The following is a 27799-nucleotide window of genomic DNA, read 5'->3' as shown; positions in this document are numbered from 1 at the left end:
CGTGTGCTGTACCGTGTGCTGTACCGTGTGCTGTACCGTGTGCTGTGTCGTGTGCTGTATCGTGTGCTGTACCGTGTGCTGTGCCGTGTGCTGTGCCGTGTGCTGTATCGTGTGCTGTATCGTGTGCTGTGTCGTGTGCTGTGCCGTGTGCTGTATCGTGTGCTGTATCGTGTGCTGTATCGTGTGCTGTACCGTGTGCTGTATCGTGTGCTGTACCGTGTGCTGTACCGTGTGCTGTATCGTGTGCTGTATCGTGTGCTGTACCGTGTGCTGTACCGTGTGCTGTACCGTGTGCTGTACCGTGTGCTGTACCGTGTGCTGTGTCGTGTGCTGTATCGTGTGCTGTACCGTGTGCTGTGCCGTGTGCTGTGTCGTGTGCTGTATCGTGTGCTGTGTCGTGTGCTGTGCCGTGTGCTGTATCGTGTGCTGTATCGTGTGCTGTGTCGTGTGCTGTGCCGTGTGCTGTATCGTGTGCTGTATCGTGTGCTGTACTGTATGTGAGTGCAACTGTTGTGAGAATTCATAAGCTATATTTTATACTACAACGTATTCTATTCTATTGAAGGCCCCCAAAAAGAAGCACAATATTCCAATCTACCCAATGTATTTTTACATCAGATCTACCCCATTATATTTTTTACATCAGATCTACCCCATTGTATTTTTTACATCAGATCTACCCCATTATATTTTTGCATTAGATCTACCCCATTATATTTTTACATCAGATCTACCCCATTATATTTTTACATCAGATCTACCCCATTGTATTTTTTACATCAGATCTACCCCATTATATTTTTGCATTAGATCTACCCCATTGTATTTCCAGCCAGGTCACGCTTGATACAGTCAGTATTCGACGTCCATCCATGTTTGAGGACGTTGGGAGATAAAGTAGAAACCGGCCACTAGGGGCAACAGTGAGCGCTGTCCAAAGTCCAAAGGTTGCATGTTCGAATCCAGGTATAGAAAATTTGACATTTGGAAGAACTTCGAAATTTGACTTTTGAGAAACATGGATGAATGTCTGATTCTGATGTGAGACTGTGAGAGCTGGTAGTGTATTTCTACATCAGATCTACCCCATTGTATTTCTACATCAGATCTACCCCATTGTATTTCTACATCAGATCCACCCCATTATATTTCTAGGTCAGATAGTTTCCTACCTGGGTGATATCTCACATCCCTGCTGCATGAAGGCTCCCAGAGAGAACCACAGAGAGTTGAAGATGCCAAAGTCGTTGGGAGGATCTGGAGGTGTCTGGGGGTCTTTGGTCTCATCCTGTTCATCCAGGTTCCACTCATAGGGGCTGAAGCGGCTGACCAAGAACAGGACCACGCTCACACCGATGTAGGCGAACACGATACACATCCATATCTCATAGGCCAGTGGGTCCAGGAAGGAGAAGACACCAGGTTTAGACTTCTGGGGCTTCTTGATCATGATGGAGATGCCCAGAGACATGAAGGGCTTGGAGAAGTCGATCACCTCCTCACGGACCAGGGTTATGGTGAGAGGTGCCACAGCTATATCTGCTCTCTGGAAACAGGGACACGTAGAATGGGTTTGTTTGTTTGGTTCCGTCTCAGATAAGGTTTTTATCTAGATATTATGCATAACTTGAATGAAATGAAAATAAGTTTGTTAAATAAAGGTCCTTACATAACTTATGGACAGTTTTCGTGAGTTTCTTACAATATTGGCCTACGGTCGTGCTTTATAGTCTCAAAGCGGACAAAAGAAAACACCATGAAGGGAAAAGAAAAATATTGTACAGTCTATGCCTCGGGATGCTTTTAGTCAACACAACAACAACATCAAAGAAATATCCTATACGGAAATAAATCATATGCAGCGTGTGAACTATATTGAGTTCTACAGAGTCTCGACAAATCTGTCCACAATCAGAGATCAGAGAGGGGAAAAAAGGCTAAAACATTTTCAAACATTTCATGTTCTCCATCCCTCGAAAAGATTTCTAGACACAGATTGGGCATAATTAGAAACACATAAATTGGTGTTTGAGTCAGGTGTGAAATATGTAGCACCCCGTGGTGCAGTGTCTATCCCTGTCTAGTTAGTTTAAAGCTTTCAGACTGATTGGATTTGACCAGAGGGATGCTGAGAACAGGCTGGAAACTTTGCAAGTGTACGAATAATAACATTCATTACAGAAATCTATTTCCGTTTATCTTTAGTTTATGAAACTCACAGTGAGTGTCAACACATCATAACATAATTTGCATATAAATAGCTAATTAACGGTAATAAGTTATTTATTTGTAATGCAGTCAGGGGAAATATCCCCAAAACAAAAATGTGCCCTGTGTCCCAAATGGCAGCCTATCCCCTATGGGCCCTGTCAAAAGTAGTGCGTAGCAGGGAACAGGGTGCCATTTGTGATGTGGGATGCAGCCAAGGCTTTTCAGGACAGATGAATAATAGTTGCTGGTCATCTTTCTGTAACACAACAGTACATATATAAACCAGTGTAACTGTTATGTAGGTGTGTCTAACAGAACAGCTCTGATTTAAATTACAGCCTTAGAGTGGTGGGAGAAACACAGTAACCCAAGGCGAGTAAATCACTCCACTTCAGCACTTCAGCATCCCTCCCTCCCTCCTCTCCCTCCCTCCCTCCCTCCCTCCCTCCCTCCCTCCCTCCCTCCCTCCTCCCTCCCTCCCTCCCTCTCTCTCCTCCCTCCTCCCTCCCTCCTCCTCCTCCCTCCCTCCCTCCCTCTCTCCCTCCTCCCTGCCTCCCTTCCCTCCCTCCCTCCTCCTCCCTCCCTCCATCCATCCCTCCCTCCCTCCCTCCCTCCCTCCATGCACAGAAGAGATGAGACAAGACCTTTGTCATCTACATTATTTTTACCTCCCAAGCTCCCTTTCTGTCTTTCTTTCTTTCTTTCTTTCTTTCTTTCTTTCTTTCTTTCTTTCTTTCTTTCTTTCTTTCTTTCTTTCTTTCTTTCTTTCTTTCTTTCTTTCTTTCTTTCTTTCTTTCTGATCGTAGCCTAGCAGCAGTGCTGTAATATAACCTCTTAATCCTATTGGTGTCTGTGGTAACGGTCAATTAATAGAGAAGAGAACACTCAGCCATAAAGAAAGAGTTTCAGGGCTTCAGGGCTAACCTTTAAAAGACAACTAAGATCACATTAGTTTACTGGTCAGAAGGTCACCCAAACTTTACACAATCATTAGGCCTGCTTGGCCTGACTCTCCACTTGTAAATAACCAAACTGAGACACAGTGGATGGTGATGGACATAATTAACCAAACTGAGACACGGTGGATGGTGATGGACATAATTAACCACACTGAGACACGGTGGATGGTGATGGACATAATTAACCACACTGAGACACGGTGGATGGTGATGGACATAATTAACCAAACTGAGACACGGTGGATGGTGATGGACATAATTAACCAAACTGAGACACGGTGGGTGGTGATGGACATAATTAACCAAACTGAGACACGGTGGATGGTGATGGACATAATTAACCAAACTGAGACACGGTGGATGGACAGACGGGTGGATGGTGATAGGGCCGGGTGTTCTCTCTCCGTCTGAGGGGAGTGTGTGTGTGTGAGTGTGTGTGTGTGTGTGTGAACGTTTCCCATTCGGAGGATCATTTCCCAGCGTTAGCGAGTGAAACCAGACAATGGCTGCATCCTAAATGGTACCCTATTCCCTATAAAGTGCTCTACTTTCAGCTAGGGCCCATAGGGCTCTGGTCAAAAGTAGTGCACTATGTAGGGAATAGGGTGCCATTTAGGATGCAGTCAATCTCTCCCGGCTGATGGTGGGAGAATTGAACAGATGAGGAAACCTAACCCTCATCCATTTTATATACGGCCCTCTGCCCTGCTCCTCTATGGTCGTCTCGGAGGGTCGCGAGTAAAGGGGAATCATTCTGGAAGGTTTGAGGCATTTAGACAATCTAAGGGACTAGTGAGAAATGTAAAAGTGGGACTGAGTGCGCCAGAAGATACTGAGGTGAGAGGTCAGAGCGCATATTCAGAAAGCGTTTCAGAGTAGGAGTGCTGATCTAGGATCAGTTTTTCCTTTTAAAACATAATGAACAAGATGACATAGACACGGGGGACCTGATCCCAGATCAGAGCTCCAGTTGTACTCTACTTCGATAGGAGGCAGGCTATAAACACTGTAACATAATCACATTTTAAGACATACCTTTTCTTTTTCAACTGCTGGCAGTAAATGTTTAAACAAATGTTGCATCTCAAATGGAACTCTATTCCAATATAAAGCCCTATGGTGCACTTATATATGGAATAAAGTGCTATTTGGGACGCATACATTGGTTAAGTAACAATGAAAATCAGTGAGTGACTGAAAGATGACTCCACTCACCCCGTACACCAGTTCCCCCACCATTCCGTTCCACGTCTTGGTGTCTGGATCCCTTGCACCATACTTCCCGTCCGCCACTACTGACAGTTTGTATCTTATCCCCACATGTTTTGCAATTTCTGCAGCTAAATCGACACAGTAGCCTTCATATCTGTCATTCCCCTCCAGATTCATCTGGTGTTTCTTGTACATCACATAAGGGGCTTCCTGTTAATAGTCAGATCACATGCTGGTTTATTGTCACACACACACACACACGCACACACGCACACACACACACACACACATGCGCATTCCCCCCATTCACCCCCCCATTCACCCCCCACACAGTCCCAAACCAGAAAGCAGCTTCAACCAGTAGTCTCATGCAGGCATGCATGTGCAGATGACACACCACAGATGCATTGAAGTATATGTTGATAACAGCAGGATGAAAAGCCAGGTAGGTGTTTTACCAAGCTGTGGTGGCCAGCGGACTCCCAGCCCTAATTCACCCAGCATCCTGTCTGTCAGCCCTGGGGAATGGTTGTGTGTGTGAGTGTGTGACAAACTAACAGTCCAAGAGGACCACAGGCTTCTCACAGTGTCTTGCTAAGGTTACAATATGCCTTAGTTAGAGGTCTGTGGTCTTCGACAGGAGCTGGGTGTATTGGTAGGCTGGCTGTGGGTTAGCTCAGAGTGGGGTGGGGGTTCATAAAGTAAATGGCAGTGACTTGGAGAGGGTTCAGAAAGTGAGTGCTGCTATATTAATATCTCAACATAATCATCAACAAGCACATTGCACCAATCAATGCGCAAAGGGGGAAAGCTTTAATAATAATCATTCCAAAAAACCAAAACCAAAAGGAGCCATTTTCATTATAATCCCAAAACACAAATAAAAAATTACCTTGTCAGTAAATAAATACATATTTAAAAGACTAACACCAACGGGAGAGTGGGACGTGCTTTTTCCCCCTCTATTTTCAAACACCGGTGGTGGTGCAGCTAGCTTACGGTTTCATCATTACCCGACAAAGGAAGAGCTGCTGCTCACACGGAGCTGACGACGCCATTAGAGCCAACACATAATTAGAGGGTTGCAAGTGGAGAAGCAATGGCTTGTTTGTTCTGTGCTGAACGTATCTCCTCTCTCCCCCGAGTTAACATAGTGTTTATCTACTGTAGCTATTATCCATTCTGAAGCCTATAAATGCTTCCTTTTTAGAGAGAGAGAGTGTGAGAGAGAGAGAGAGAGAGAGAGAGAGAGAGAGAGAGAGAGAGAGAGAGAGAGAGAGAGAGAGAGAGAGAGAGAGAGAGAGAGAGAGAGAGAGAGAGAGAGAGAAGGAGAGAGAGAGAGAGAGAGAGAGAGAGAGAGAGAGAGAGAGAGAGAGAGAGAGAGAGAGAGAGAGAGAGAGAGAGAGAGAGAGAGAGAAAGACCTTTCAGAATACAGATTTCATGTAATTGTGTAGTAAGGAATACTGTATTCCCAAACTATTAGGATCATCATCACTTTTCAAATGTTTTGCTTTCATGAGTGTTCGTTTACTATTCAAAGGTTGTCTATACGGACAAGGTCGTTACAATAGCTGACATTGACAGCCTCCTGAATATTTTTGCATTCAGGGAGGAAAAGTCATTTCAAACACACAATAATGAGCAAATATGGTAAAATATTAGTGTGAAAGGAATAATTCCCATTGCAGTCAACACTGCTGCCAGGAAATCTAAGCAATACTCTCTCCTTCATGCCAAAACAACCCAGTGGAGGCTGTACCTCAACACAGAACCAGCCCTCAGAGGAACAAAACACATGATATTAGCATTCTCATCCTCCCTCAAATGTGCTTTATTTTGCTTTGTCCTCGAGAAGCCATAGTAGTATCATCACCAAGAGCATCATCATCATCATCATCTCCCTCCTCCTCCTCCTCCTCCTCCTCCTCCTCCTATCCCAGATTGTCATTGAACCATTTACTTGATGAGGACAGACAAGACAGGTTCTACTTACGTACGGATGGCGGTATGTTGTTTTGTATGTGTTTTGTATTAGATGGAGTCAACTCAACCATTTACCCAGTTACTTATTTATCATATAATACCAATATTGTGATGTCACTGCTACGACAGGCCACTGAAGTATGAGAAATCTAAATGCTTTGTCACCCACACGGATACAGTTGAAACACTCTCTTCTCTTTACAGGGGGATCGACTGTTTCAACGTGTAGTGAGTGGATGCAAAGCAAACACAAAAAAGATGTGGTTCTGCCCAGCCCAGCCCAGGACAGAATGTATCAACCGGTTAGGCATCAACACCGCCGCTCGCGGCCCTGACTGGCAGAATACGCTGTGGTGAACACATTTCAAAGTTGCCATGGAAAGTGTACCATAATAGTAGTGACCACAATCGTTCGGTTTTCCACAGAAGAAGACTCGTTGGCGACCACCTGTTGTTCTAACACATTTACTAATCGCTGGTACTCGTTCCAGTAGCCAATCTGAAACAGAGAAAACACAGGTTAGCATAGCAACCATAGAATTATAATGCATTCTATTATTCTTATTCTATTTCTATGTTTACAACATTCCCTGTGTCCGACCCCCCCACCTCCAACGAACCCCCACCCTCATCCCCCTCTCTCCCCTCCAGTATACAGTGTATAAACAGTTAAGTAGGAACCTTTCAGTAACACATTATAAATGCTTATCTGTGCTCATAATAGGTAATAGCACATTATAAATGCTTATATGTGCTTATAACAGGTAATAGCACATTATAAATGCTTATATTAAATTATAACGCGTAATAATGGGCCTCCTGTAGCTCAGTTGGTAGAGCATGGTGCTTGCAACGCCAGGGATGTGGGTTCAATTCCCACGGGGGGCCAGTATAAAAAAATTTATGCACTCACTAACTGTAAGTCGCTATGGATAAGAGCGTCTGCTAAATGACTAAAATGTAAAATGTAAATAACACATTATTCGCTTTAAGAAAAGTGTTAAATGTACTCCAATAATAATCCAGAGCAGCCTTATAGAGTACTAGAGGTGCAGCCTAAATCTGCTGTCATTCCGCCGGTGTAACAGAGTAGCAGACAGCAGGTCTAATAATTGATATTGGGTTCTGTTTACTGCATACACACTCAGTAATGAATCATAATGTTCCAGGTCTGCTCAGGCGCCTGCCTCTCTGCACTGCAGGTCTACTATCTTAATGTGATCCCTCTGTTGCACAGAACATTTGCAAAATGTAGCCTTCTAAAGTTTGTAATTTCCACTTTAAAATGTCAGACTTGATTTATCATAACAAAAAAATGTATCAACACCTACAGAAATATCCATTAATTATAATTGTAGAGTTCAAAAAGTACTCGCACTCAAAACCATGAAAAGGAATAACCCAAGGAGGCCGAGATGCAAAAATAATTATGCCTCCTTGGGTTATTCCTTTACATGGTTTTGAGTGCGAGTACTTTTGAAACTCTACCGATATTTTCTCTCCCACGCACCGGCCGCCTTTCATTCTAGCCTGAGCGCAAACCCTCATATTTTTACATTACTTATAATCCACATAATAATTCACATTTCCTGTTGCTGCAGGATTATTTTCTTCCTGTAGCAAATTCGCTAAAATAAAAATTCTACATATGTATACCTGCCACTGCAGCTTAATCATTTTCCACTATTCTACTGCTGTTTAAGTTAAACCAATGATACCTGCCACTGCAGCTTAATCATATTCTACTGCTGTTTCAGTTAAACCAATGATACCTGCCACTGCAGCTTAATAATATTCTAATGCCACGCTGATCCCCAACACGGGGGCCCCTCAGGGGTGCATTCTCAGTCCCCTTCTGTAACCTCTGTTCACCCATGACTGCATGGCCAGGCATGACTCCAACGCCATCATTAAGTTTGCCGACGACACAACAGTTGTAGGCCTGATCACCGACAACGATGAAACAGCCTATAGGGAGGAGGTCAGAGACCTGGCCGTGAAGAGGGCACGACAAAGCCTATTCCCCCTTAGGAGACTGAAAAGATTTGGCATGGGTCCTCAGATCCTCAAAAAGTTCTACAGCTGCACCATCGAGAGCATCCTGACTGGTTGCATCACTGCCTGGTATGGCAACTGCTCGGCCTCCGACTGCAAGGCACTACAGAGGGTAGAGAGTATGGCCCAGTACATCACTGGGGCCAAGCTTCCTGCCATCCAGGACCTCTATACCATGCGGTGTCAGAGGAAGTCCCAAAAAATGGTCAAAGACTCCAGCCACCCTAGTTATAGACTTTTCTCTCTGCTACTGCACGGCAAGAGGTACCGGAGAGCCAAGTCTAGGTCCAAAAGGCTTCTTATCAGCTTCTACCCCCAAGCCATAAGACTCCTGAACATCTAATCAAATGGCTACCCAGACTATTTGCATTGCCCCCTCCCACCCCCTCTTTTACGCAGCTGCTACTCTCTGTTTATTATCTATGCGTAGTCACTTCCACGCTACCTACATGTACCTATTACCTCAATTACCTCGACTAACCTGTGCCCCCTGCACATTGACTCTGTACCGGTACCCCCTCTATATAGCCTTGCTACTGTTATTTTACTGCTGCTCTTGAATTTTTGTTATGGATAAGTACAGATCAGGGTTGGGGAGTCTCCCAAATTGCTTTTGGCGAACACCAAACGTGTTTGCTTATTTTTTTCTTTAAGCAATGGCTTTTTTTCTGGCCACTCTTCCGTAAAGCCCAGCTCTGTGGAGTGTACGGCTTAAAGTGGTCCTATGGTCAGATACTCCAATCTCCGCTCTGGAGCTTTGCAGCTCCTTCAGGGTTATCTTTGGTCTCTTTGTTGCCTCTCTGATTAATGCCCTCCTTGCCTGGTCCGTGAGTTTTGGTAGGCAGCCCTCTCTTGGCAGGTTTGTTGTGGTGCCATATTCTTTCAATTTTTTTATAATGGATTTAATGGCGTTCAAAGTTTCAGATATTTTTTTATAACCCAACCCTGATCTGTACTTATCCACTTTTTACTTAACACTTATTTTTGTTATAACTGCATTGTTGGTTAAAGGCTTGTAAGCGTTTCACTGTAAGGTCTACAACTGTTGTATTCGGCGCATGTGACAAATACGATTTGATTTGATTTGAAGTTAAACCAATGATTCCTACCACTGAACCTTAATAATATTATACTGCTGTTTAAGCTAAACCAATGATACCTACCACTGAACCATAATAATATTCTACTGCTGTGTAAGCTAAACCAATGATACCTGCCACTGAACCTTAATAATATTCTACTGCTGTTTAAGTTAAACCAATGATACCTGCCACTGAACCTTAATAATATTCCACTGCTGTTTAAGCTAAACCAATGATCCCTGCCACTGAACCTTAATAATATTCTACTGCTGTTTAAGATAAACCAATGATACCTGCCACTGAACCTTAATAATATTATACTGCTGTTTAAGCTAAACCAATGATACCTGCCACTGAACCTTAATAATATTCTACTGCTGTTTAAGCTAAACCAATGATACCTGCCACTGCAGTTCTATTCTATACCCCTGATTAGGTGAAACCAATGTTACCTGCCACTGCAGTTCTAAAATATATCTCTGCTTAAGTGAAACAAATGTTACCTGCCACTGCGGTTATCTTATGTCCTATTCTGCTTTACCACTGCTTAAATCAACCCAATGCTAATTATTTATTATTCAGTCATCTGCAATAACAGCTGCATTAGCTCTATGTGGACCATGTTACGTTGCATGAGTGGTTTCCTCCCTGATCCTTGTAGAGTGGTTTACCCACAGAGATACTATTAAATGACTTTCTACATGAAATTCTATGGGTTCACCACTCCTGTCTGACCATAGCTGGGCTTATAAATAGCTTCTTTGGCCCATGGGAGGACCTTGGCTTTACTTCAAGATAGGCTAGAGACAAATGATACAGGTGGGAGACCTACTGGTTGGTAGTTATCTGAATGGATTTCTATATAGTGCACTATTTTTGACCAGGGCCCATAGGGTAGTGTATAGTATAGCAAGGTACTGCTGTGACAGTCGAGTCTGTGTGTGTGTGTGTGTGTGTGTGTGTGTGTGTGTAGCAGGGTACTGACTGCTGTAATAGTCAAGCTTCTGGAACAGCAGGGACATTTATCAGACCATACATCATTACTGACACTCACTACTGTCAACTGCCGACACCCCTCATACCAGCCCTCTCTCACTGATGTAACCTGCCGTCACCCCTCATACCAGCCCTCTCTCACTACTGTCACCTGCCGTCACCCCTCATACCAGCCCTCTCTTACTACTGTCACCTGCCGTCACCCCTCATACCAGCCCTCTCTCACTACTGTCACCTGCCGTCACCCCTCATACCAGCCCTCTCTTACTACTGTCACCGCCGTCACCCCTCATACCAGCCCTCTCTCACTACTGTCACCTGCTGTCACCCCTCATACCAGCCCTCTCTCACTACTGTCACCTGCCGTCACCCCTCCATACCAGCCCTCTCTCCACTACTGTCACCTGCCGTCACCCCTCATACCAGCCCTCTGTCACTACTGTCACAGGCCGTCACCCCTCATACCAGCCCTCTCTCACTAATGTCACCGGCCGTCATCCCTCATACCAGCCCTCTCTCACTACTGTCACCGGCCGTCACCCCTCATACCAGCCCTCTCTCACTACTGTCACCTGCCGTCACCCCTCATACCAGCCCTCTCTCACTACTGTCACCTGCCGTCAACCCTCATACCAGCCCTTTCTCACTACTGTCACCTGCCGTCACCCCTCATACCAGCCCTCTCTCACTACTGTCACCGGCCGTCACCCCTCTCTCACTACTGTCACCTGCCGTCACCCCTCATACCAGCCCTCTCTCACTACTGTCACCGGCCGTCACCCCTCATACCAGCCCTCTCTCACTACTGTCACCTGCCGTCACCCCTCATACCAGCCCTCTCTCACTACTGTGACCTGCCGTCACCCCTCATACCAGCCCTCTCTCACTACTGTGACCTGCCGTCACCCCTCATACCAGCCCTCTCTCACTACTGTCACCTGCCGTCACCCCTCATACCAGCCCTCTCTCACTACTGTCACCGGCCGTCACCCCTATCTCACTACTGTCACCGGCCGTCACCCCTCTCTCACTACTGTCATCTGCCGTCACCCCTCATACCAGCCCTCTCTCACTACTGTCACCTGCCGTCACCCCTCATACCAGCCCTCTCTCACTACCGTCACCTGCCATCACCCCTCATACCAGCCCTCTCTCACTACTGTCACCTGCCGTCACCCCTCATACCAGCCCTCTCTCACTACTGTCACCTGCCGTCACCCCTCATACCAGCCCTCTCTCACTACTGTCACCTGCCGTCACCCCTCAAACCAGCCCTCTCTCACTACTGTCACCTGCCGTCACCCCTCATACCAGCCCTCTCTCACTACTGTCACCTGCCGTCAACCCTCATACCAGCCCTCTCTCACTACTGTCACCTGCCGTCAACCCTCATACCAGCCCTCTCTCACTACTGTCACCCCTCATACCAGCCCTCTCTCACTACTGTCACCTGCCGTCACCCCTCATACCAGCCCTCTCTCACTACTGTCACCTGCCGTCAACCTCATACCAGCCCTCTCTCACTACTGTCACCCCTCATACCAGCCCTCTCTCACTGATGTCACCTGCCGTCATCCCTCATACCAGCCCTCTCTCACTACTGTCACCTGCCGTCACCCCTCATACCAGCCCTCTCTCACTACTGTCACCTGCCGTCACCCCTCATACCAGCCCTCTCTCACTACTGTCACCGGCCGTCACCCCTCATACCAGCCCTCTCTCACTACTGTCATCTTCCGTCACCCCTCATACCAGCCCTCTCTCACTACTGCCACCTGCCGTCACCCCTCATACCAGCCCTCTCTCACTACTGTCACCTGCCGTCACCCCTCATACCAGCCCTCTCTCACTACTGTCACCGGCCGTCACCCCTCATACCAGCCCTCTCTCACTACTGTCATCTGCCGTCACCCGTCATACCAGCCCTCTCTCACTACCGTCACCTGCCGTCACCCCTCATACCAGCCCTCTCTCACTACCCTCACCTGCCGTCACCCCTCATACCAGCCCTCTCTCACTACTGTCACCTGCCGTCACCCCTCATACCAGCCCTCTCTCACTACTGTCTCCTGCCGTCACCCCTCATACCAGCCCTCTCTCACTACTGTCACCGGCCGTCACCCCTCATACCAGCCCTCTCTCACACCTGTCACCTGCCGTCACCCCTCATACCAGCCCTCTCTCCTACTGTCTCCTGCCGTCACCCCCTCATACCAGCTCTCTCTCACTACTGTCACCTGCCATCACTCCTCATACCAGCCCTCTCTCACTACTGTCACCTGCCGTCACCCCTCATACCAGCCCTCTCTCTTAATGTCACCTGCCGTCACCACTCATACCAGCCCTCTCTCACTACTGTCACCTGCCGTCACCCCTCATACCAGCCCTCTCTCACTACTGTCACCTGCCGTCATCCCTCATACCAGCCCTCTCTCACTACTGTCACCTGCCGTCACCCCTCATACCAGCCCTCTCTCACTACTGTCACCTGCCGTCACCCCTCATACCAGCCCTCTCTCACTACTGTCATCTGCCGTCACCCCTCATACCAGCCCTCTCTCACTACTGCCACCTGCCGTCACCCCTCATACCAGCCCTCCTCTCACTACTGTCACCTGCCGTCACCCCTCATACCAGCCCTCTCTCACTACTGTCACCGGCCGTCACCCCTCATACCAGCCCTCTCTCACTACTGTCATCTGCCGTCACCCGTCATACCAGCCCTCTCTCACTACCGTCACCTGCCGTCACCCCTCATACCAGCCCTCTCTCACTACCCTCACCTGCCGTCACCCCTCATACCAGCCCTCTCTCACTACTGTCACCTGCCGTCACCCCTCATACCAGCCCTCTCTCACTACTGTCTCCTGCCGTCACCCCTCATACCAGCCCTCTCTCACTACTGTCACCGGCCGTCACCCCTCATACCAGCCCTCTCTCACACCTGTCACCTGCCGTCACCCCTCATACCAGCCCTCTCTCACTACTGTCTCCTGCCGTCACCCCTCATACCAGCTCTCTCTCACTACTGTCACCTGCCATCACTCCTCATACCAGCCCTCTCTCATTACTGTCACCTGCCGTCACCCCTCATACCAGCCCTCTCTCTTAATGTCACCTGCCGTCACCACTCCTACCAGCCCTCTCTCACTACTGTCACCTGCCGTCACCCCTCATACCAGCCCTCTCTCACTACTGTCACCTGCCGTCATCCCTCATACCAGCCCTCTCTCACTACTGTCACCTGCCGTCACCCATCATACCAGCCCTCTCTCACTACTGTCTCCTGCCGTCACCCCTCATACCAGCCCTCTCTCACTACTGTAACCTGCCGTCACCCTTCATTCCAGCCCTCTCTCACTACTGTCACCTGCCGTCACACCCTCATACCAGCCCTCTCTCACTACTGTCACCTGCCGTCACCCCTCATACTCAGCCCTCTCTCACTACTGTCACCTGCCGTCACCCCTCATCCAGCCCTCTCTCACTACTGTCACCGGCCGTCACCCCCTCATACCAGCCCTCTCTCACTACTGTCATCTGCCGTCACCCGATCATACCAGCCCTCTCTCACTACTGTCACCCCTCATACCAGCCCTCTCTCACTACTGTCATCTGCCGTCACCCGTCATACCAGCCCTCTCTCACTACCGTCACCTGCCGAGTCACCCCTCATACCAGCCCTCTCCACTACCCCTCACCTGCCGTCACCCCCTCATACCAGCCCTCTCTCATACTGTCACCTGCCGTCACCCCTCATACCAGCCCTCTCTCACTACTGTCTCCTGCCGTCACCCCTCATACCAGCCCTCTCTCACTACTGTCTCCTGCCTTCACCCCTCATACCAGCCCTCTCTCACTACTGTCACCGGCCGTCACCCCTCATACCAGCCATCTCTCACAACTGTCACCTGCTGTCACCCCTCATACCAGCCCTCTCTCACTACTGTCTCCTGCCGTCACCCCTCATACCAGCTCTCTCTCACTACTGTCACCTGCCATCACTCCTCATACCAGCCCTCTCTCACTACTGTCACCTGCCGTCACCCCTCATACCAGCCCTCTCTCACTACTGTCACCTGCCGTCACCACTCATACCAGCCCTCTCTCACTACTGTCACCTGCCGTCACCCCTCATACCAGCCCTCTCTCACTACTGTCACCTGCCGTCATCCCTCATAACCAGCCCTCTCTCACTACTGTCACCTGCCGTCACCCATCATACCAGCCCTCTCTCACTACTGTCTCCTGCCGTCACCCCTCATACCAGCCCTCTCTCACTACTGTCACCTGCCGTCACCCCTCATTCCAGCCCTCTCTCACTACTGTCACCTGCCGTCACCCCTCATAACAGCCCTCTCTCACTACTGTCACCTGCCGTCACCCCTCATACCAGCCCTCTCTAACTACTGTCACCTGCCGTCACCCCTCATACCAGCCCTCTCTCACTACTGTCACCGGCCATCACCCCTCATAACAGCCCTCTCTCACTACTGTCACCTGCCGTCACCCCTCATACCAGCCCTCTCTCACTACTGTCACATGCCGTCACCCCTCATACCAGCCCTCTCTCACTACTGTCACCTGCCGTCACCCCTCATACCAGCCCTCTCAAACTACTGTCACCTGCCGTCACCCCTCATACCGGCCTCTCTCACTACTGTCACCGGCAGTCACCCCTCATACCGGCCCTCTCTCACTACTGTCACCGGCCGTCACCCCTCATTCCAGCCCTCTCTCACCACTGTCACCTGCCGTCACCCTTCATACCAGCCCTCTCTCACTACTGTCACCGGCTGTCACCCCTCATACCAGCCCTCTCTCACTACTGTCACCTGCCGTCACCCCTCATACCAGCCCTCTCTCACTACTGTCAGCTGCCGTCACCCCTCCATACCACCCTCTCTCACTACTGTCTCCTGCCGTCACCCCTTATACCAGCCCTCTCTCACTACTGCCACCTGCCGTCACCCCTCATACCAGCCCTCTCTCACAACTGTCACCTGCGTCACCCCTCATACCAGCCCTCTCTCACTACTGTCACCTGCCGTCACCCCCTATACCAGCCCTCTCTCCTTCTACTGTCATCTGCCGTCACCCCTCATACCAGCCCTCTCTCACTACTGTCACCGGCCGTCACCCCTCTCTCACTACTGTCACCTGCCGTCACCCCTCATACCAGCCCTCTCTCACTACTGTCACCTGCCGTCACCCCTCATACCAGCCCTCTCTCACTACTGTTACCTGCCGTCACCCCTCATACCAGCCCTCTCTCACTACTGCCAACTGCCGTCACCCCTCATACCAGCCCTCTCTCACTACTGTCACCCCTCATACCAGCCCTCTCTCACTACTGTCACCTGCCGTCACCCCTCATACCAGCCCTCTCTAACTACTGTCACCTGCCGTCACCCCTCATACCAGCCCTCTCTCACTACTGTCACCGGCCGTCACCCCTCATACCAGCCCTCTCTCACTACTGTCATCTGCCGTCACCCGTCATACCAGCCCTCTCTCACTACTGTCACCTGCCATCACCCCTCATTCCAGCCCTCTCTCACTACTGTCATCTGCCGTCACCCATCATACCAGCCCTCTCTCACTACCGTCACCTGCCGTCACCCCTCCTTACCAGCCCTCTCTCACTACCCTCACCTGCCGTCACCCCTCATACCCGCCCTCTCTCACTACTGTCACCTGCCGTCACCCATCATACCAGCCCTCTCTCACTACTGTCTCCTGCCGTCACCGCTCATACCAGCCCTCTCTCACTACTGTCACCTGCCGTCACCCCTCATTCCAGCCGTCTCTCACTACTGTCACCTGCCGTCACCCTTCATAACAGCCCTCTCTCACTACTGTCACCTGCCGTCACCCCTCATTACCAGCCCTCTCTAACTACTGTCACCTGCCGTCACCCCTCATACCAGCCCTCTCTCACTACTGTCACCGGCCGTCACCCCTCATACCAGCCCTCTCTCACTACTGTCACCTGCCGTCACCCCTCATACCAGCCCTCTCTCACTACTGTCACCTGCCGTCACCCCTCATACCAGCCCTCTCAAACTACTGTCACCTGCCGTCACCCCTCATACCGGCCTCTCTCACTACTGTCACCGGCAGTCACCCCTCATACCGGCCCTCTCTCACTACTGTCACCGGCCGTCACCCCTCATTCCAGCCCTCTCTCACCACTGTCACCTGCCGTCACCCTTCATACCAGCCCTCTTTCACTACTGTCACCGGCTGTCACCCCTCATACCAGCTCTCTCTCACTACTGTCACCTGCCGTCACCCCTCATACCAGCCCTCTCAAACTACTGTCACCTGCCGTCACCCCTCATACCGGCCTCTCTCACTACTGTCACCGGCAGTCACCCCTCATACCGGCCCTCTCTCACTACTGTCACCGGCCGTCACCCCTCATTCCAGCCCTCTCTCACCACTGTCACCTGCCGTCACCCTTCATACCAGCCCTCTCTCACTACTGTCACCGCTGTCACCCTCCTGCCAGCCCTCTCTCACTACTGTCACCTGCCGTCACCCCCTCATTACCAGCCCTCTCTCACTACTGTCAGCTGCCGTCACCCCTCATACCAGCCCTCTCTCACTACTGTCTCCTGCCGTCACCCCTTATACCAACCCTCTCTCACTACTGCCACCTGCCGTCACCCCTCATACCAGCCCTCTCTCACAACTGTCACCTGCGTCACCCCTCATACCAGCCCTCTCTCACTACTGTCTCCTGCCGTCACCCCTCATACCAGCTCTCTCTCACTACTGTCACCTGCCATCACCCCTCATATCAGCCCTCTCTCACTACTGTCACCTGCCGTCACCACTCATACCAGCCCTCTCTCACTACTGTCACCTGCCGTCACACCTCATACCAGCCCTCTCTCACTACTGTCACCTGCCGTCACCCCTCATACCAGCCCTCTCTCACTACTGTCACCTGCCGTCACCCCTCATACCAGCCCTCTCTCACTACTGTCACCTGCCGTCACCCCTCATACCAGCCCTCTCTCACTACTGTCACCTGCCGTCACCCCTCATACCAGCCCTCTCTCACTACTGTCACCTGCCGTCACCCCTCATACCAGCCCTCTCTCACTACTGTCACCTGCCGTCACCCCTCATACCAGCCCTCTGTCACTACTGTCACAGGCCGTCACCCCTCATACCAGCCCTCTCTCACTAATGTCACCGGCCGTCATCCCTCATACCAGCCCTCTCTCACTACTGTCACCGGCCGTCACCCCTCATACCAGCCCTCTCTCACTACTGTCACCTGCCGTCACCCCTCATACCAGCCCTCTCTCACTACTGTCACCTGCCGTCACCCCTCACCAGCCCCTCTCTCACTACTGTCACCTGCCGTCACCCCTCATTACCAGCCCTCTCTCACTACTGTCACCGGACGCTCACCCCTCTCTCACTACTGTCACCTGCCGTCACCCTCATACCAGCCCTCTCTCCACTACTGTCACCTGCCGTCACCCTTCATACAAGCCCTCTCTCACTACTGTCACATGCCGTCACCCCTCACTACCAGCCCTCTCTCACTACTGTTACCTGCCGTCACCCCAATACCAGCCTCTCTCACTACTGCCAACTGCCGTCCACCCCTCATACCAGCCCTCTCTCACTACTGTCACCCCTCATACCAGCCCTCTCTCACTACTGCCACCTGCCGTCACCCCTCATACCAGCCCTCTCTCACTACTGTCACCTGCCGTCACCCCTCATAACAGCCCTCTCTCACTACTGTCACCTGCCGTCACCCCTCATACCAGCCCTCTCTAACTACTGTCACCTGCCGTCACCCCTCATACCAGCCCTCTCTCACTACTGTCACCGGCCGTCACCCCTCATACCAGCCCTCTCTCACTACTGTCACCTGCCGTCACCCCTCATACCAGCCCTCTCTCACTACTGTCACCTGCCGTCACCCCTCATGCCAGCCCTCTCAAACTACTGTCACCTGCCGTCACCCCTCATACCGGCCTCTCTCACTACTGTCACCGGCAGTCACCCCTCATACCAGCCCTCTCTCACTACTGTCACCGGCCGTCACCCCTCATTCCAGCCCTCTCTCACCACTGTCACCTGCCGTCACCCTTCATACCAGCCCTCTCTCACTACTGTCACCGGCTGTCACCCCTCATACCAGCCCTCTCTCACTACTGTCACCTGCCGTCACCCCTCATACCAGCCCTCTCTCACTACTGTCAGCTGCCGTCACCCCTCATACCAGCCCTCTCTCACTACTGTCTCCTGCCGTCACCCCTCATACCAGCCCTCTCTCACTACTGTCACCTGCCGTCACCCCTCATACCAGCCCTCTCTCACTACTGTCTCCTGCCGTCACCCCTTATACCAGCCCTCTCTCACTACTGCCACCTGCCGTCACCCCTCATACCAGCCCTCTCTCACAACTGTCACCTGCGTCACCCCTCATACCAGCCCTCTCTCACTACTGTCTCCTGCCGTCACCCCTCATACCAGCTCTCTCTCACTACTGTCACCTGCCATCACCCCTCATACCAGCCCTCTCTCACTACTGTCACCTGCCGTCACCCCTCATACCAGCCCTCTCTCACTACTGTCACCTGCCGTCACCCCTCCTTACCAGCCCTCTCTCACTACTGTCACCTGCCGTCACCCCTCATACAGCCCTCTCTCACTACTGTCACCTGCCGTCACCCCTCATAGGCCAGCCCTCTCTCTACTGTCACCTGCCGTCACCCCTCATACCAGCCCTCTCTCACTACTGTCACCTGCCTTCACCCCTCATACCAGCCCTCTCTCACTACTGTCACAGGCCGTCACCCCTCATACCAGCCCTCTCTCACTAATGTCACCGGCCGTCATCCCTCATACCAGCCCTCTCTCACTACTGTCACCGGCCGTCACCCCTCATACCAGCCCTCTCTCACTACTGTCACCTGCCGTCACCCCTCATACCAGCCCTCTCTCACTACTGTCACCTGCCGTCACCCCTCATACCAGCCCTCTCTCACTACTGTCACCTGCCGTCACCCCTCATACCAGCCCTCTCTCACTACTGTCACCGCCGTCACCCCTCTCTCACTACTGTCACCTGCCGTCACCCCTCATACCAGCCCTCTCTCACTACTGTCACCTGCCGTCACCCCTCATACAAGCCCTCTCTCACTACTGTCACATGCCGTCACCCCTCATACCAGCCCTCTCTCACTACTGTTACCTGCCGTCACCCCTCATACCAGCCCTCTCTCACTACTGCCAACTGCCGTCACCCCTCATACCAGCCCTCTCTCACTACTGTCACCCCTCATACCAGCCCTCTCTCACTACTGTCACCTGCCAGTCACCCCTCATACAAGCCCTCTCTCACTACTGTCACATGCCGTCACCCCTCATACCAGCCCTCTCTCACTACTGTTACCTGCCGTCACCCCTCATACCAGCCCTCTCTCACTACTGCCACCTGCCGTCACCCCTCATACCAGCCCTCTCTCACTACTGTCACCGGCCGTCACCCCTCATACCAGCCCTCTCTCACAACTGTCACCTGCCGTCACCCCTCATACCAGCCCTCTCTCACTACTGTCACCGCCGTCACCCTCCTCATACCAGCCCTCTCTCACAACTGTCACCTGCCGTCACCCCTCATGCCAGCCCTCTCACTACTGTCTCCTGCCGAGTCACCCCTCATACCAGCTCTCTCTCACTACTATCACCTGCCATCACCCCTCATACCAGCCCTCTCTCACTACTGTCACCTGCCGTCACCCCTCATACCAGCCCTCTCTCACTACTGTCACCTGCCGTCACCCCTCATACCAGCCCTCTCTCACTACTGTCACCTGCCGTCACCCCTCAAACCAGCCCTCTCTCACTACTGTCACCTGCCGTCACCCCTCATACCAGTCCTCTCTCACTACTGTCACCTGCCGTCACCCTCATACCAGCCCTCTCTCACTACTGTCACCTGCCGTCACCCCTCATACCAGCCCCTCTGTCACTACTGTCACAGGCCGTCACCCCCTCATACCAGCCCTCTCTCACTAATGTCACCGGCCGTCATCCCTCATACCAGCCCTCTCTCACTACTGTCACCGGCCGTCACCCCTCATACCAGCCCTCTCTCACTACTGTCACCTGCCATCACCCCTCATACCAGCCCTCTCTCACTACTGTCACCTGCCGTCACCCCTCATACCAGCCATCTCTCACTACTGTCACCTGCCGTCACCCCTCATACCAGCCCTCTCTCACTACTGTCACCGGCCGTCACCCCTCTCTCACTACTGTCACCTGCCGTCACCCCTCCTACCAGCCCTCTCTCACTACTGTCACCTGCCGTCACCCCTCATACCAGCCCTCTCTCTCTACTGTCACCGGCCGTCACCCCTCATTCCAGCCCTCTCTCACCTCTATAACCTGTCATTGTCTGCCTGGGACTGGGGCTTCATGGTCATGACCCAAAGTGAAAATCTCTCTCTCTCTCTCTCTCTCTCTCTCTCTCCCTCTCCCCCTCTCTCCCTCCCTCCCTCCCTCCTGCTGTCTCTATCTGGCTGTGAGGGGTTAGACACGAGGGCTGTGGGGTGTTAATTAGTGGAGTATGGTGCCTGGAAGGCAGACAGTATAATCCCACTTCACGTCAGAACGGACTCACACTGCTCCAGATGATTGGCATATAAGGAATGGAAATACAGATCCGTCTGTTAACACTAAGAGGTTATGAGATCCAACCAGGGTTGTCTCAAATGGGACCCTTAGGGCTCATAGGGCTCCGATCAAAAGTAGTGCACTATGTGAGGAATATGGTTCCATTTGGGATGCAGAATGTGACCATTCCATAGTCTCCATTGTTAAGTGCGAAGAGGATAATTCTTGAGAATGTCAGGAGAGTTTCGATTTAGATATTCTCATCTCCTCTCTTGAGTACTAGATGTGATTGTTTCAAAAGTCAGAGGGCCTGTAGTGTAGATACCAGATTGATTCTACAGTCTCTGCAGGTGTGCAGTAGGGAGCAGTGGGGGAGCTGAGATGGTGCTGTGGGGCTTGTAGCAGTCATTACACTGAGTGCAGCTACACAACCTGGAGAAAAGCAATCAGCCTCTCTGGTGTCCACTAACCATCCTGACAGGCTGATGTCTGGATTTCTGTCTGGAGAAGAAGGCTTCACTCCAACCCACTCAGAGGACCGCTATGGAAATAAGTTCTCTGTCTGGAGAAGAAGTCTTCATTCCAACCCACTCAGAGGACCACTATGGAAATAAGTTCTCTGTCTGGAGAAGAAGGCTTCACTCCAACCCACTCAGAGGACCGCTATGGAAATAAGTTCTCTGTCTGGAGAAGAAGGCTTCACTCCAACCCACTCAGAGGACCACTATGGAAATAAGTTCTCTGTCTGGAGAAGAAGGCTTCACTCCAACCCACTCAGAGGACCACTATGGAAATAAGTTCTCTGTCTGGAGAAGAAGGCTTCACTCCAACCCACTCAGAGGACCGCTATGGAAATAAGGCTTTATTTGGTGTTTATCCTCGATAATCTGTAATGTATGTAATGTTCTCTCTAGTTGGAGCAGCCTACTACAGTTAATAATCGAATATCAATCAATCAAAAACCTACACAGCAGGTTTGACTACAAACCGTGCAATAATCTAAGCTCACAGTCATCTAGCACTGTCACGTGTTCAGGGAACAGAACCGAAAACTGGAAATGAACAAAATTATTTGAGGAACAGAACCCGAACCAGAAACGAAAGTGATCTATACTGTTCTGGAACAGAACCGTTATTTTAAAAGCATTAGAACTGGTTAATAACGTTATTTTACGTTACGGGCATTTTGTTCCAGTCCCACAAAAATTGCAACAAAGCGCCTATGCAAAGCCCTCACTCTGTCACTCAGAACGTATTCCAGCATCTGCCTGCCAGCTGGAAATCTTTGCCAGTGGGCGTGGGTGTGTGTAGGCTACCAGCCCCTCCCCTCTGAAGCGTAGGTTACTGTAGCCTACTGTCAACGTTACAAGCGTGATTCAGAAATTAGGGAGAGATGTTTAATTAGAAAACAATGGATTAACTTTTTCTTTGCTAGTTTTTCAATGCTCTCTTCTCACCCGCAGTTACATCTCTCACACTACACTGTGACTGGCAGCACAGCGTGTGTGTTTGTCTTTCATTATGATTAAACCATGCTGTTATGGCAAAATACAATTTGCTTTTAACGACTTTCCTATACAGATTAAATTGCTTACCCGCTCCATAGCAAGCCCATTTAGAAAGGAACAGAAAGGAACAATATGAACTCTTACTTTTTGGGGGTTCTAACCGGTTCAGAACTTTCTTTTGTTGGTTGGAACAGTGGAACGGAACAAAAAAAATAATGGTCATGTTCAGAACGAAACGATTGGAAAATAATTTCGGTTCCAACCCCCTGGTTCCTAGAGACATTTGTAGAAGTCCCCCATCTGTCATATAGGAGAACTTATAGAGGGCATGTTTGTCATAATTCATAACCAATGACAGGAATACATAATGAACTAAACCCTAACGTCTGACTGATGTTCATCCTGTTGTGATGTAGACAACCATTTCTGAATGAATTGAGATTTAAAAGCTAAGTCGGTATGGAGTAATAGAGAGTGCTGTAGATGGAAGTGCGTGTCTGTGCGTGTGCGTGTGTGTGCGTGCGTGTGCGTGTGTGTGTGCGTGTGCGTGTGCGTGTGCGTGTGTGATTGTGTGTGTGATTGTGTGTGTGTGTGTGTGTGTGTGTGTGTGTGTGTGTGTGTGTGTGTGTGTGTGTGTGTGTGTGTGTGTGTGTGGCGTGTGCGTGCGTGTGTGTGTGTGTGCGTGCACCTTTTTCGGCCCCCCTGTTCTCATCTCATAAACGTCTATAGTGTAGTTGGACCTCCGGCCATAGCTGTCAAACTGGATGTTCCCCGTCATCCCCTGGATCTGGACCTGCACCGTGGGACAGTAACACACAGAGGAGGCAAAACGCACAGAACAACGTGTAATACAGACGGCCAAGTTATTATCACATTTGGAAATGGCTGGTATTAGGAAATGGCAGGTATTAGGAAATGGCAGGTATTCACATACAGTGAGGGAAAAAAGTATTTGATCCCCTGCTGATTTTGTACGTTTGCCCACTGACAAAGATATGATCAGTCTATAATTTTAATGGTAGGATTATTTGAACAGTGAGAGACAGAATAACAACAACAAAAATCCAGAAAAACGCATGTCAAAAATGTTATAAATTGATTTGCATTTTAATGAGGGAAATAATTATTTGACCCCCTCTCAATCAGAAAGATTTCTGGCTCCCAGGTGTCTTTTATACAGGTAACGAGCTGAGATTAGGAGCACACTCTTAAAGGGAGTGCTCCTAATCTCAGTTTGTTACCTGTATAAAAGACACCTGTCCACAGAAGCAATCAATCAATCAGATTCCAAACTCTACACCATGGCCAAGACCAAAGAGCTCTCCAAGGATGTCAGGGACAATATTGTAGACCTACACAAGGCTGGAATGGGCTACAAGACCATCGCCAAGCAGCTTGGTGAGAAGGTGACAACAGTTGGTGAGATTATTCGCAAATGGAAGAAACATAAAATAACTGTCAATCTCCCTCGGCCTTGGGCTCCATGCAAGGTCACACCTCGTGGAGTTGCAATGATCATGAGAACGATGAGGAATCAGCCCAGAACTACACAGGAGGATCTTGTCAATGATCTCAAGGCAGCTGGGATCATAGTCACCAAGAAAACAATTGGTAACACACTATGCCGTGAAGGACTGAAATCCTGCAGCGCCCGCAAGGTCCCCCTGCTCATGAAAGCACATATACAGGCCCGTCTGAAGTTTGCCAATGAACATCTGAATGATTCAGAGGAGAACTGGGTGAAAGTGTTGTGGTCAGATGAGACCAAAATCGAGCTCTTTGGCATCAACTCAACTCGCCGTGTTTGGAGGAGGAGGAATGCTGCCTATGACCCCAAGAACACCATCCCCACCGTCAAACATGAAGGTGGAAACATTATGCTTTGGATGTGTTTTTCTGCTAAGGGGACAGGACAACTTCACCGCATCAAAGGGAAGATGGACGGGGCCATATACCGTCAAATCTTGGGTGAGAACCTCCTTCCTCAGCCAGGGCATTGAAAATGGGTCGTGGATGGGTATTCCAGCATGACAATGACCCAAAACACACAGCCAAGGCAACAAAAGAGTGGCTCAAGAAGAAGCACATTAAGGTCCTGGAGTGGCCTAGCCAGTCTCCAGACCTTAATCCCATAGAAAATATGTGGAGGGAGCTGAAGGTTCGAGTTGCCAAACGTCAGCCTCGAAACCTTAATGACTTGGAGAAGATCTGCAAAGAGGAGTGGGACAAAATCCCTCCTGAGATGTGTGCAAACCTGGTGGCCAACTACAAGAAACGTCTGACCTCTGTGATTGCCAACAAGGGTTTTTCCACCAAGTACTAAGTCATGTTTTGCAGAGGGGTCAAATACTTATTTCCCTCATTGAAATGAAAATCAATTTATAACATTTTTGACATGCATTTTTCTGGATGTTTTTTGTTGTTATTCTGTCTCTCACTGTTCAAATAAACCTACCATTAAAATTATAGACTGATCATGTCTTTGTCAGTGGGCAAACGTACAAAATCAGCAGGGGATCAAATACTTTTTTCCCTCACTGTAGGTAGAACCGTTGACGTTAATCAAATGATGGAACTGATAGGCTTTAATAAAATATGTGGGTTTATGGTAATGTGAATGAGAGTGTCTTTGTATTTCAGAGAGCTGAGCTGAGGTGGATAGATTTTCAATGTGAGAGGTCTGTGAGAGGACATCTGGGAGGCAGAGGAAGGAGGAAATATGTATATTTGTATCGCTCTCTATCTCTCTCTCTGCCCTCTCTTTCTATAGCTCTCTATCTCTCTCTCTGCCCTCTCTGTAGACAGCTCTCTATCTCACTCTCTGCCCTCTCTTTCTATAGCTCTCTATCTCTCTCTCTACCCTCTCTTTCTATTGCTCTCTATCTCACTCTCTGCCCTCTCTGTAGACAGCTCTCTATCTCTCTCTGCCCTCTCTGTAGACAGCTCTCTATCTCTCTCTGCCCTCTCTGTAGACAGCTCTCTATCTCACTCTCTGCCCTCTCTGTAGACAGCTCTCTATCTCTCTCTCTCTCTCTCTGCCCTCTCTTTCTATAGCTCTCTATCTCACTCTCTGCCCTCTCTGTAGACAGCTCTCTAGCTCTCTCTCTGCCCTCTCTGTAAACAGCTCTCTATCTCACTCTCTGCCCTCTCTTTCTATAGCTCTCTATCTCACTCTCTGCCCTCTCTGTAGACAGCTCTCTATCTCACTCTCTGCCCTCTCTTTCTATAGCTCTCTATCTCTCTCTCTGCCCTCTCTTTCTATAGCTCTCTATCTCTCTCTGCCCTCTCTGTAGACAGCTCTCTATCTCTCTCTCTGCCCTCTCTGTAGACAGCTCTCTCTCTCTCTCTCTCTGCCCTCTCTGTAGACAGCTCTCTATCTCACTCTCTGCCCTCTCTTTCTATAGCTCTCTATCTCTCTCTCTGCCCTCTCTATCTCTCTCTGCCCTCTCTGTAGACAGCTCTCTATCTCTCTCTCTGCCCTCTCTGTAGACAGCTCTCTATCTCACTCTCTGCCCTCTCTTTCTATAGCTCTCTATCTCTCTCTCTGCCCTCTCTTTCTATAGCTCTCTATCTCTCTATGCCCTCTCTGTAGACAGCTCTCTATCTCTCTCTCTGCCCTCTCTGTAGACAGCTCTCTATCTCACTCTCTGCCCTCTCTTTCTATAGCTCTCTATCTCTCTCTCTCTCTCCTCCCTACCTACCTCCATCTTTCTCACTACCTCCCCCGTCTCTCTCTCCTTTCCACCTCCCTACCTACCTCCCTCCCTCCTCTCTCTCTACCTCCCTCCCCATCTGCCCCTCTTTCTGTCTCTCTCCATCCTACCATTTTGAGAGCTCTCTCGATGTCGATGCCCTGGCTCCATGGCACGGCAGGGTTGGCCAGACAGTCTCCTGCGCCCCCTCGCCGTGACACGTCTACCCGTTGGCGCCGCAAGTACCGGAACGCCTCCGCGATCACTAGGATTGCATCGTGGGTCAGAGCTGACGTGTACTGCCGAGGACAAGAGAGATCAGAGGGATCACAAGAGATCACCAGAGATAAGCAAGAGAGATCATGGGAGACTGACCACTGTAGCTGGCAAACAATACATCATTCATTAATTTATTATTTCATTCATTCAGGTATGAACATGGGACAGAGTACAGTGGAGGACGCTAGGGATGCAGAAGTGCTATGTGAGAACTTCTGAGAGTTTCCCTGAAGAGTTGAAACACATCGATGCAGCGTTCTCCCTGTCCCACACGTTCATCTCAAACTTACCTTGACCTGGAGAGAACATGTTGTTTGTTAACCAACACCTTGAGTAAAGGTAATAAGGCAACAGTAAACATGTCGTCCCACACAAAGGATTCAAACTTTTTTTCACTAACTAACTAACTTTTTGCACATACACTTCTGCTACAGTCTATTATCTATCCTGTTACCAAGTCACTTTACACCTACCTACATGTACAGTACATGGACACCTCAATTACCTCGTCCATCGATACATCGACTCGGTACTGGTACTCACTGTATATAGCCATGTTATTTACTACTCCCTGTATATAGACATGTAATTTCCTACTCCCTGTAGCCATGTTATTTCCTACTCCCTGTATATAGACATGTAATTTCCTACTCCCTGTAGCCATGTTATTTCCTACTCCCTGTAGCCATGTTATTTACTACTCCCTGTAGCCATGTTATTTACTACTCCCTGTATATAGACATGTAATTTCCTACTCCCTGTAGCCATGTTATTTCCTACTCCCTGTAGCCATGTTATTTACTACTCCCTGTATATAGACATGTAATTTCCTACTCCCTGTAGCCATGTTATTTCCTACTCCCTGTAGCCATGTTATTTCCTACTCCCTGTATATAGACATGTAATTTCCTACTCCCTGTAGCCATGTTATTTCCTACTCCCTGTAGCCATGTTATTTCCTACTCCCTGTATATAGACATGTAATTTCCTACTCCCTGTAGCCATGTTATTTACTACTCCCTGTATATAGACATGTAATTTCCTACTCCCCCTGTAGCCATGTTATTTCCTACTCCCTGTAGCCATGTTATTTCCTACTCCCTGTATATAGACATGTAATTTCCTACCCCTGTAGCCATGTTATTTCCTACTCCCTGTAGCCATG

At 49.8% G+C, this 27799-nt stretch overlaps 1 protein-coding gene across 1 annotated transcript in view; it reads right to left on the bottom strand.

Moving 5' to 3' along the window:
- Positions 1-27799, bottom strand: part of LOC121539143 (glutamate receptor 3) — a gene marked incomplete at its 5' end in the record, with an annotated part of 57913 nt that overhangs the window by 18742 nt on the left and 11372 nt on the right. The window contains 5 exons of the mRNA XM_045219396.1: positions 1173-1546; positions 4386-4592; positions 6755-6865; positions 23352-23456; positions 26487-26654. Of these exons, the coding sequence (XP_045075331.1) occupies positions 1173-1546; positions 4386-4592; positions 6755-6865; positions 23352-23456; positions 26487-26654 (965 nt within the window). The remainder of the gene's footprint in view (positions 1-1172; positions 1547-4385; positions 4593-6754; positions 6866-23351; positions 23457-26486; positions 26655-27799) is intronic.

This window comes from Coregonus clupeaformis, unplaced genomic scaffold, assembly GCF_020615455.1.
Source record: "Coregonus clupeaformis isolate EN_2021a unplaced genomic scaffold, ASM2061545v1 scaf2363, whole genome shotgun sequence".
In the NCBI taxonomy this organism is placed as follows: Eukaryota; Metazoa; Chordata; class Actinopteri; order Salmoniformes; family Salmonidae; genus Coregonus; species Coregonus clupeaformis.
This window is presented reverse-complemented; position numbering and strand designations above follow the sequence as displayed.